The sequence below is a fragment of the Rhagoletis pomonella genome, unplaced genomic scaffold (assembly GCF_013731165.1).
Source record: "Rhagoletis pomonella isolate Grant_MI unplaced genomic scaffold, Rhpom_1.0 Rhpom_scaffold_00010, whole genome shotgun sequence".
Classification (NCBI taxonomy): Eukaryota; Metazoa; Arthropoda; class Insecta; order Diptera; family Tephritidae; genus Rhagoletis; species Rhagoletis pomonella.
The window spans coordinates 36,878,317-36,889,317 of NW_023458564.1; the positions used below are offsets into that span (position 1 = coordinate 36,878,317).

The following is an 11,001-nucleotide window of genomic DNA, read 5'->3' on the forward strand; positions in this document are numbered from 1 at the left end:
ATTTGCCAATTGCGGCGAAAGTTTCTCTATAGTGAAACAGCTGTTCTTTGTTTGCATTTTAATTGTTCTTTTTGACTGCCACTGTAACAGACAGGATTTCTTTTAAATAAAATACACCGCAGCAATGGATTACGAAATGCCGGAAAAGTGAGTAATTTTTTAATAGGAAAATGTATTTCATTTTATGATGAATTCGTTTAGTAACAGGCGTGGAACATATGAATGCACCACACAAGAGCAGCTGCAGTTTTGTGAAGACCACCCCGAGCTGCAAACGTGTAAAAACTGCCCAAAAAACTGTTGTGTCGGAGTTCCCTCAGAAGTTTTCTTCTCTGTATAATCTCTTCTTGCTCCACAATAATAGCCACGTACATAATAATTATTTCCTCCATGAATAATATTCTGCAATGGATACTATTATGATATGCATACGCAAATATTTAACTTTTTAACACACATATTTAGACGAATAAAATAGTTTCACATTTTTCATTTAGTAAAATTTTGGTAGGAAAGGACTAGTTTCCAAGCCGCCTCTTATAGACTTCTCTACCGGCAGGCGATCTGAATGGACGAGATCCAGAGTCGCGCTATTTGATCGGACGGAAAGGACTAGTTTCCATGCCGACCTTCCTAAATATTTTGTACATAATGGGTGATCTGAATGGACGAGATCCGGAGTCATCCCGCTAGTACGGATGGAAAGGAGTAGTTTCCATGCCGGACCTTTTTATCTCATAGCGAATGTTCTACAGTGACCATGTAGCAGCCTTTTGAAGGTACCAACGTTTTAACAATTTTTTATTTGAGCTGGAAGTTCATTGTAACATTTTAATCCCTTATAAAAGATATTCTTCTTATCTATTTCCGTTTTATACAGCGGCAGCCTGAAGCTATTATTTTCCCTGAGTAAATATGAATGGGTTTTACTATTATATCGTAGGATATCACGCAGATAATCTGGAAGTCTAACTTGTTTAATGTTAAACACGAACTGAATCGATTCCGCGTTGCACTGATCTGTACACTTGTCGGAATACTTTCGGCACAGTATATACCTTTCCGCAGTTTTCACCAATGGATCTCCGAGGAGTACTTTTGGGTTGAGAGCAGGGTTTTCGTTTTGCGCGCACAGCAACTCTTATGTGGAGAATTTCGTCTCATGATTAGAAAAAGTTCATTTCAAGAATAAAATATATATAATTATGTGATATTTACTACAAAATGTAGGTTGAGTATAATATCAATGATTAATTAAAAATAGTTAAGTGCAATAGTTAAGTACATAATTAACGCATGTGTTTCTATAAACTGGAAAACTCAAATCGTAATTATAGTTTTGAAAGGAGTTTTCTTAAATGTAAGTTTCAAATTAAAAAAATATTTTTAGTGAAAAACATGAATATTGTGTTAGTTTGTGAATTTATTGTTATATAGTTGGTTTAAGTACTAGCGTTTTCAGCACTTAACAGTTAATTATGATTTACGGTGTAATATACCAAGCTAAACACTGAACTATGACCATCTGTATTATACCATGTTCTGACCGACATCGAAAACATGTTTTCGTTGCTAAAACTAGTTTTCGGCCTAAAACATGTGTTTTCGTCCATGTAAAATCTGTCAAACGACCACCAGTTTTCGCTGAAAACTACTTGAAAACTCACGTTCCACTCGTTCCAATCGGTGTCTTAACTAGTTTTTTTCGATTATTTATCGAAGTGGAGGTCAGATTTTATCATATTTAATACGTTATTTCGTATTTATTGTTAATCTGGCCAAAGTAAAATAAGAATGAAAGTAAGAGGTTGCTAATGAAAAGAAAATGTGGGAAAAGCATTTTGGTTTTGTTTTTGTGTAGTAAAACTGCAATGCGAGGATGTAAGAAATGTCAACGAAAACACTAACAGCCGGTGTGAACAGCCTTCAGCCCACAGCTCGTTTTCAAAGTGTTTTCGGTGTCGGTCAGAACATAGTATTAGTATCTCTAATAATACATAGGGGATTTTAACTCGTATAGTCTTAAACCGTGTAAAACTCGTAAGTTTACGAGGCTTTTATGGGAAAGCCCCTTGTGAATATGTGTAAATAAGTGCGTAAGTGACTTGTTTGACAGATCACCCAGGATTTTGTAAAGCAATTTTTTTTTCGTAGAATTTTCCATAACATCCCGCCACCTTGTCTCTGTCACTCTCGGCTAAAATACAATTAGAAATACCGAAAACTATCAGAAAACCTAGGTCAATAGAATGGATGAAATTCATTCATTTTATTCCCGTATTATTTTTTACATTTATTTTATCATTCATTTTAGTATAAAAATTTCGGCCCCAACACTGAAGTTTACGTGATCGTTTGCGCATCAAATTTGCCTCGTCAATTTACGAGGGGCTTGTAAATAGAGCTCCATACATATTTTGACAGTTCTTTTACGTGGCTCGTAAATTTACAAGCTTTACAGGCTAAGCTAATATTCACGCACGCCGCCAATTTATTAGGGCTATTCGCGATCCGGTGCAAATGGCCTAGCATCATTGCATTGCAAATTTGTATTGCAAATTATTTGCAATACACAAACAAAATACACGCATTTGCATTTGCCATGGCTTGACAAATTTGCAATACCGAAAATCCATAGCATAAAAATGCTATGCATTGCAAATCTGGTTGACATTTCTATCAGCTGATTAAAAAAGTTTTACCATGACAGTTTAATAAAGGTTGCTCACAATCCATGGCATATTTCTGCAATTGCATAAATTTGTCAGCTCTTATACACCGAATCGCGAATAGCCCTATTGTCAAAAATTTCTCATGCACATGCAATTTGTATGAGATCAACCGAAATTGAACGGCGTGCATATGAAGCTAACTCAATTTTCAATTTTTGTTCTGCGTGACATTTTGATTTGTCGTTTCGCTCAATGAAATCAAATGCAAACGCATGCAAGTCAATTTCGGGGGACGCAAAAAAACAAATTCGACGGCATGCGTACCAAAAAGCAAGTCGCGAATATTAGGTTAGCCTGTTACGAGGTTTATGAGGCTTTTACGAGTTAAGGGAAGACCTCTAATGCGTGAGTAGGGCCTTTAAAATTGGCTGGAAAATCGCCTCATGTGAACATCGTTTAAAACTACCGAGTAATTAGGTTTGTTCGTCGAGCAAAAAATTTGTACGAATTTGTACGAATTATCACGATTTTTGCCCAAATCGCGTTCGTGCAGACCAAAAAATTATCCAACACTCAAAAATTGTGAGAGCAAAAATTTTGCCAGCAAGAATTTGCAAACACGAAAAACATGTGGTTTTGGCGCATGGTTGCATTTTTGTCTACAATAATTTGAATAAATTAGTTCGTTAAATTTAAAAATTTATAAACACGAGCGATTTTTTTTATGAAAAACGAAAGTAAATAATTGTTTATATAATTAATTTAGTTAATTCCAATGATTAGAACTTAATTCGGCTGAAAAAATGGTATTCGCTATCGGAATGCAATTGCAACCAGAGTCGATTTAAGAAACCCGACAGCTAGTACGATGAAAAAATTGAAATGTATGTTAAAGAAAGTCAGAACGACAAGAAATATACATGTATATCCTGTTTTTGGCCATCCGAAAGAATTTTAAAAATTCTATAAAAAATGTTTATGTTTGAAATGCAACCGTGGACGCCAGCTGGCAGGGAAACTTGCAAATTCCTGCAAATTTGCGTTCGTGCAGAAATTTGCAAGTTTCTCAGCATGAGAGAGAATTTGAGAAAATTTTTTCTTACTCTCTGATATTTTGAGTGTTGGATAATTCTTGCTGGATTTTCGACGAACAAACCTATTCTTGCACCAATATTTTAGTTCTGCCCTATTAGGAATGAAAGTTTTGGGGAGTATATCGATACATCGATGTTTCGATGCATCGGAAAAATGAGCATCGATGCTAATGCAGCGTTTTTGCTGCATTTGATATACACCATTTAGCACTTTCGAACATATATTTTCGAGGAGCGTTCATGCTATCGCATTTACCAAATGTACATTTACGCGAGTTCGAAATCGTATGCTTTTAAAAAACAGCCGTGTTCCAGTCGCTTATTCAGATCCGTACCTATCACGATCAATTCGCACAGAGAATATAATGTGCAAAAAACCCACCTGAAAAGAAAGAGAAATTAAAAAAAAAAAAAAATCAATACAAAAACTTTAATTGTTTTAACCATAACCGAAAAATGGTTTGTCGGCGTTGTCAATTAAAATTTCCTCAATTAAATAGGAAAATAAAATTGTAGTTTAAGAAACTAAAACCTCCCTATTATAATTGCCATTCGTACTGTCATCAGGTATGTAACTTGAGAATAGAAATCGCTGCATCTTTTAGGCGCATCAATATTACATAGTTACATCCCGAGCTAATAAGAGGAAGGTAAAAACAAACAGAGTTGATCACAAATTGAGCCAGATTTCTATGAGTATCACAGCGATGTTGAATTTGCGCGACTTTTCTTTTTCCAAATAATGTACAATAATAAATGAAATCTCGATCAGCGATCACTGAAAAGCAGCTAGCAACTGTATACGCGAAAAGGCAATGTTACCAATTTTTCTCATTAAACCATGTTCAAATCGTGGACATTTTTGAACATGACAGGGTTGCTTTTAGCATTTAGACTCTTTATGCAGAAATGGAGTTGCATTTACGTGACGAATTTTATATGGATAAATGTACATTTGGAGTAGCAACTAGAGCTAAATGTGCTTTTACATACATCGCCAGAAAAACATCGATATATCTATGGTTTCCAATGTTTCAAAATTTTTAGCTTGTAAACCCGGTCGTTTTTAATGATTAAGTAAGCACTTTTAAAGAAAGATAAGAGTAAACTCGGAATTTCTGAATGTTCTCCAAAAGAATAATATTAAAATTCATGGCTAGTAAAAAAATTTTAGAAGCATAATGAAACTGGCCATTTAGCAATTTTAGGAAATTGTAAACATCGATGGCCAACCTCGAATTTTGAACCCATGTTATTGACGTTTCAAAATTATCGATGCATCGCTTGCATCCCTATGCGTGTTTTGTTTTTAAAATCTAGCTACACGTGCGGCGCTTTTTTCGAAGGGTAGACATATTTTACATTTAAACAATGGGACGCAAAACTCACAAAAAGAAAAAGGTACAGCAGCTTGAGATCGTACCTATTGATGAAAATCCTCCACTTCCGCCTCAGAGAACATCCGAAGACGTTGTACCGAAAAGGGTAACGAAGTTAATGATATTTTCCGCAAAATTGACTTTTTTTTATACAGTGCCTTTCTTTTTTAGGAGAAATGGATTAACAAGCAACGTGTATTAGTTTTTGCTGCGAGAGGCATCAATCACCGTGACCGTCATTTGATGCGTGATATAAGAACTTTAATGCCACATCACCGACCAGAGTCTAAAATGGAACGTTCTAAAACACTTTCTGTGATAAACGATATGTGTGAAATGAAGCATTGTAATAAAACAATACTATTCGAAGGCCGTCGTAAACGCGATTTATATATGTGGGTTGCTAATGCATCAACTGGACCGTCAGCCAAGTTCCTTGTGGAAAATATTCATACCATGGCTGAATTAAAAATGACTGGGAACTGTTTGCGCGGTTCCAGGCCTTTGTTGTCTTTTGATGCAAAATTCGATGAAGTACCTTACTTGAAATTATTGAAAGAACTATTCACGCAAACCTTCGGGGTACCAAATCACCATCCCAAAAGTCAACCATTCATAGATCATGTCTATACTTTTACATACTTGGATCACCGCATATGGTTTAGAAATTTTCAAGTCCTTTCGGAAGATGGCGGTTTAGCAGAAATTGGGCCAAGATTTGTAATGAATCCCGTTAAAATATTTGAAGGATCGTTTACTGGGACTGCTATATGGGAAAATCCAAACTATGTCAGTCCCTCGCGGCAACGTCAAATGCTCAAGAAGGCAGCAAAGGAGAGATATGTCAACCGTGTAGAACAAAAGGTACATCAAGAGGCAAACCGGCCAAAAGAAGCATACGAAGGACTCGAATATGATGAGTTATTTGAAAACGAAAACGCATTAACCACAGCCAAATTATTAGCAGGTAAGTCATAAATATCATCAATGCTATCACTGAATTTATGGTAGTCCGAATTTTTGCTGAAATCTACGAATCCATGCGTTCGTAGCAATTCGGACTCAGTGGTCGCATATTCGTAATTTCACGAAGATCGGACTACGATGGATTCAGCTATAGTCCAGCAAAGTTTTCAAATAAAAGATTTTTGAATTAAAAAAATTGTACATATGTTATTTCTTATTTCAATCCAACGCTAATAAAGCAATTTGGCTCTATTAGATTTATTTAAAATCTAAATGCATTGATGTAGTATTACTTTTTCACTTCACAGAAAAAGCAAAGGAAAAGAAGACTTCAGCTGAAGCCAGTAAGAAAAAGTCCACTAAATCAGGTCTGACGAAGAAAATCAAAGAGAAACAACTAAAAGCTGCAGTTGAACTTATTGCAAAGAAGAAAGCAAAAGTATCAAATAAAAATAAATAACGCTAATTTGTAAATAATTGTCTTATTTATTACTGGTTCTTCATAATAAGGTACGTAGTTAAATGTGGTAAATAAATGATGTAACATTATTATTGAAAAGTATTTATATTTTAGTACGAATTAGTTACTAGTTTTTTTTTCTATATTGTGCATAGACAGATTTACCTTAATGAGAATTGATTAAATTTGCTTGACAGGAATTTTTTTATGAATAGTAGTTAAATGTTCTTAATTAGCTCAAGTCTGAAATTGTTCTTAAGTGAACGCATGCACTTAATGTCTTTTACTTTGGTAGGTATATGAACCCTATTGCATTCTAATCGATTTACTTCATGTACCTCGCAAAATATGTTGAGTGTACGCTGTATAAAATATTATAAAAAATATGAAAATCTAAATAAATATCTTAAGTTAAAAATAATGATGGCGCACATCAAAGCCATGCTGTTGAATATAATGTAAATTGGAGTGTTTCATTTTTAGTAAATTTTGATTTTACTCAGTGACACCATCAATGACATCAGTGCGCGGTAGTCTAGTTACGCTGAATGGTTCTTTGTTGATGGGCATCATTTCCACCACTTGTATAGGTGGTTCTTCGCCGGGCTGTAGTGGCTCTTCGCCTACCAATTTAGCAAGATTGCTTTGAGCCCAACGACCGCCTCGGCCATTGATTGTTTTGTCTTCACAAACACATAGAAATAGTGTGTCTACCACCATCTGAAAGAATATGTCCAAATTAAATAAAGTCAGTTCAAGACAGAAGAACTTGAACAAATTCACTTACCTCAAACAATGTCAAAACAATGTGCGCTATGAAAAATGAAAAAATTATGATGATAATAACTGGCGCCATATAAAAATTCAGTCCGGGGCGATCTTTCAACATGAAAATGCCTATAAGACCGCTAATAGCTGCCACAAAAACTTTTCCAAGGAAAAGTATAAAGTCGCCAACGCTGTTTATTGTTGCCACTTGAAGCGCATTTGTTGCCATAGCATTCCATGCCTAGGAAAATGAATAGAATTTCAAACAACTATTTTACTGTGGATCTAAAAAAGGTCACCACTTACAATACCCGCTGCCGGGCAGAAATTTATGGACTCAATAGCAACAACGGTATATGCATTATGATTCAAAAACCGTATGAATTTTTCAAGCAACCAAAAACCACAAATACAGCATTTCAAGCAGCAATCTGCGCATTCCGACCCCTTGTCTGAACCCTTTTTAAACCTAAAAAAACGTAGTTTAGAAAAAGATGTTTAAAAAAAAAATTGTAGAGATATACAAATACTTACTTGGCGTAAAGATAGGTCAAAATGAGTCGAGGAATTTTGAAAATTGTTATCACAAACGAACCCTTGGCTACAGTACCCAAATGATATTTCAGTAGCTTTCCAATGGCGTAAGTGGTAGGAGTGGATGTGGGTTTTTGAAAATACCAAAAAGCAACTGCAGCAGCGAGCGCAAACTGCTGGCATGCAAAAATGAATTCAGTGGTCCAAATAAGTCCAATCACATAAATCCAAAACATACCGCGTATGGCCTTGGCTTCAGTGTATTCTACGCGTAAAATGGCTGAAATACAAAGAGCGTTAGAACACTTAAAAAAGCATTTCAAATACTCGTAATTACATACATACATATATACACACATTAGACCGTATGGGCTGAAAAAAATATCAATTTGTTTCAAGCGATTTTGAGCACTCAATAGGAGAAGAGTATTTCAGGAAAGAAAAAAAAATTAACATTAATAGAAATCGGCTATTTATATAGGGTGTCGGAAAACAAATTTACACGTTAAAACTGTTTTCTGCAAGCGTTGTTTGGCGCCTGGTTCTGACAAAGTGTTCTAAATCGCTTGGAATTTTTTTTTTTATGCAGTCTAATATGCATATATATGTACACACATACAAATATATACAAAAATAGTTTTACAGCATTTTTGTAGAGTTTAAAAAATTAAATACTTAAATATGCGGACAACTTACATTTTAGCACAGTTTAATGGACTTGCGAACGCACAATTTTAATAAGGGAAAATCAGGTATGTACTATGTTAGAAGGGAAACACAAAAACTAGCGAAAAACTAATTTTAATTACACACATACATATACGCTAAGCCGATACGAATATCGCACACATTTAGATTAGACATACATACATACTGCAAAAATATTTAAAACTCACTCTTTAAGTTAACTTCTGAGGTATTCTTCGGTGGAGCAATATCTGTTAGTGAAGGCTGTTGATGAGCTGCTGTATTATCGAATGGTGCAATTGGACTCTGGCCTGGCGCACTAGCTGTAGCAATACAAATCACCACCAACACCCAAAAAGCCAGGAACACTGCCAGAACAGTAAAGGCCAGTAGAGGGGCAATCAACAAACCCGGCAAATTCATCATACAAACGCCAGCTTCTTCAAAGAGTGACGACAACCCAGATAGTTTATTTTTTAGGAAGTAAATTATAACCACTAAAACTATCTAGAATGCACAATTGGGAATTATTAATTAGATCAAATACTTGCACTTGGAACTTTCTTATAATTGGGTACTCACCAACGTTATAGTAGCTAATATGGCGAGTATATAGACAGCATCTTCGTTCCTTATAAATTCCTCCAACATGGAGTATTGAGCGTTTACCTTTGCATCGTGTCGTATGCTATAGTAGGCATACCAAAGTGCAGCCGTAAGAGCTAAACTGGCCACAATAACCAGAACACAGATAAGCCAAGAAATGATGCGAGACATCCAATGCATAAGTGTCACTAAGGCAATTGATATCACTGTTAAAGGCAAGAAATTCATTTATTAGTCGGACTTAAAAATAAAAATATGGCGAAATTATGCACGCTTATTGTTCTTATATCCTTTTTTAATTAAGGTGCTTAGACCACTTTGGCTCTTTTACCAAGCTTGGTTCATTTTTTATTTAATTACGAATACTCGAATGTGTATGTAAAAGTATCTATAAATAAACTTACACAATGCGAAACCGCATATAATAGCCACAATGTGCCAGGTAGAATATATATCCCCTAAAAATTGTTGAGCTACATCCCATGAGTTTAGTAACTTATACAATTCAACAGCATTTTTGCCTTTTGGCATACAGCGATGCAAAACGGGAGATCTAAGAGTTTATAAAATAAATATACATAGATATAAAAACATATCGCACACCTAGATCTAAAGTGAGCTAACTCAAAATTCAGATCGGGAAATATAACTGCTTGTGGATCATAGCGATTCAACGCAATTATTACATAAACAGGTATTACAGTATTTTTTTAGTTAGTGTATATAAGAAAAAACATTTTTATTAATTGGAGGTAAATTTTTGTTTTAACAGCAAATAAATTTCCCAAACAGTTTTTGGGAGTGATGCTGGAGTGCCAGTCCTTGGCCGGATATAAATCTGCATCGTTCCGGTTATGTAGACCCGACTGTCGTAGGAACGATTGGAGGTAAGTGCTATGAATTGGTTTATGCAAAAAAATTGCGCGAATTTTTTCTTGAGTTGATCGCATTTTAGATCTATTCATGCGATAGTATGTATGTACAAAATATTTTTTCTTACTCCTCATAGATTGGAAGTTTCGGGCATGGTCCCAAATAATTGAAAAATGTGTCAGTATCCTTGGAATTGGTATTGAGTAATGTATCCATAACGAAATCATAGCGACAAAATTTTGTGTGGGTGTCCATGTAGTATTTGAAGAGATCTTCCTTTGTTGTAATATCCCTTTTGGGACATTCTTTTACGCATATTTTAATCGACTGGCGTGGATTTTTAAAATCAAAATAAAATAACTGCGGTTTATCAATCGTGTTCATGCCGGAAAGGGGGAAGTTCGTAAATTTTTCATTGCGATTTACACCACACGTGTTCCCGAATGAATCATAACCGTTAATGACACGTAATGGATTTCCATAAACAAAGGAAAATATCGCTATAACAATCTGAAATTATATTAATTTATTAGTTCTTCTTGATCGTGTATGTAGTATGTATGTATATACATTAGGGTAAATAAAAAAAATGCATGCTCTCACCCCGTAGGATTGCTCTATATCGAACAAAGTATGCCTATATTTTTTTTTAAATAAAAAATATTTAGAGGTCCCTTAGAGCAGTCAAAGTTTTCCATAAATTTTTATATGGGAAAAACAACTTTTCGTAGAAATGATATAGGATTCTTAAAAATCAATATTTTTCGATCAAAAAACTCAGCTTCTCTGCAAAAGACTCACAAAAATAATACCCAATTGTTTATTTAACTATTTTTTGATAATAACTATAATTTATAGGTCCGCGAAAACCTCGAAAATGCAATGGGGGACCAATACAAAATCGTCATTATTAAAAAATGGTTAAATAAACAACTGGGTATTATTATTGAAGTCTTCTGAAG

At 34.8% G+C, this 11,001-nt stretch overlaps 2 protein-coding genes across 2 annotated transcripts in view; one reads left to right on the plus strand and one right to left on the minus strand.

Annotated features, from left to right (window-relative positions):
- Positions 1-5,053: 5,053 nt before the first annotated feature.
- Positions 5,054-6,585, plus strand: LOC118746331 (ribosome biogenesis protein BRX1 homolog). Its single transcript, XM_036480184.1, has 3 exons — positions 5,054-5,251; positions 5,317-6,112; positions 6,420-6,585. The coding sequence occupies exons 1-3, from the start codon at positions 5,138-5,140 to the stop codon at positions 6,569-6,571; spliced, it is 1,062 nt and encodes a 353-aa protein (XP_036336077.1). The 5' UTR covers positions 5,054-5,137; the 3' UTR covers positions 6,572-6,585.
- The window catches only part of LOC118746328 (CTL-like protein 1), a 46,799-nt gene continuing 42,371 nt past the window's right edge, over positions 6,574-11,001 (minus strand). The window contains exons 2-9 of the mRNA XM_036480177.1: positions 10,167-10,549; positions 9,571-9,719; positions 9,143-9,372; positions 8,770-9,067; positions 7,874-8,153; positions 7,646-7,808; positions 7,359-7,580; positions 6,574-7,291 (exon numbers count right to left, since the gene is read on the minus strand). Of these exons, the coding sequence (XP_036336070.1) occupies positions 7,067-7,291; positions 7,359-7,580; positions 7,646-7,808; positions 7,874-8,153; positions 8,770-9,067; positions 9,143-9,372; positions 9,571-9,719; positions 10,167-10,549 (1,950 nt within the window). The 3' untranslated portion in view covers positions 6,574-7,066. The remainder of the gene's footprint in view (positions 7,292-7,358; positions 7,581-7,645; positions 7,809-7,873; positions 8,154-8,769; positions 9,068-9,142; positions 9,373-9,570; positions 9,720-10,166; positions 10,550-11,001) is intronic.

Excerpts from the sequence above, each read along its gene's own strand:
- LOC118746331 (XM_036480184.1), top strand. The coding sequence starts at position 5,138 with ATGGGACGCAAAACTCACAAAAAGAAAAAGGTACAGCAGCTTGAGATC. Across the intron at positions 5,252-5,316 it reads AAGACGTTGTACCGAAAAGG|GAGAAATGGATTAACAAGCA; the intron begins GTAACGAAGTTA and ends TTTCTTTTTTAG. Across the intron at positions 6,113-6,419 it reads CACAGCCAAATTATTAGCAG|AAAAAGCAAAGGAAAAGAAG; the intron begins GTAAGTCATAAA and ends TTCACTTCACAG.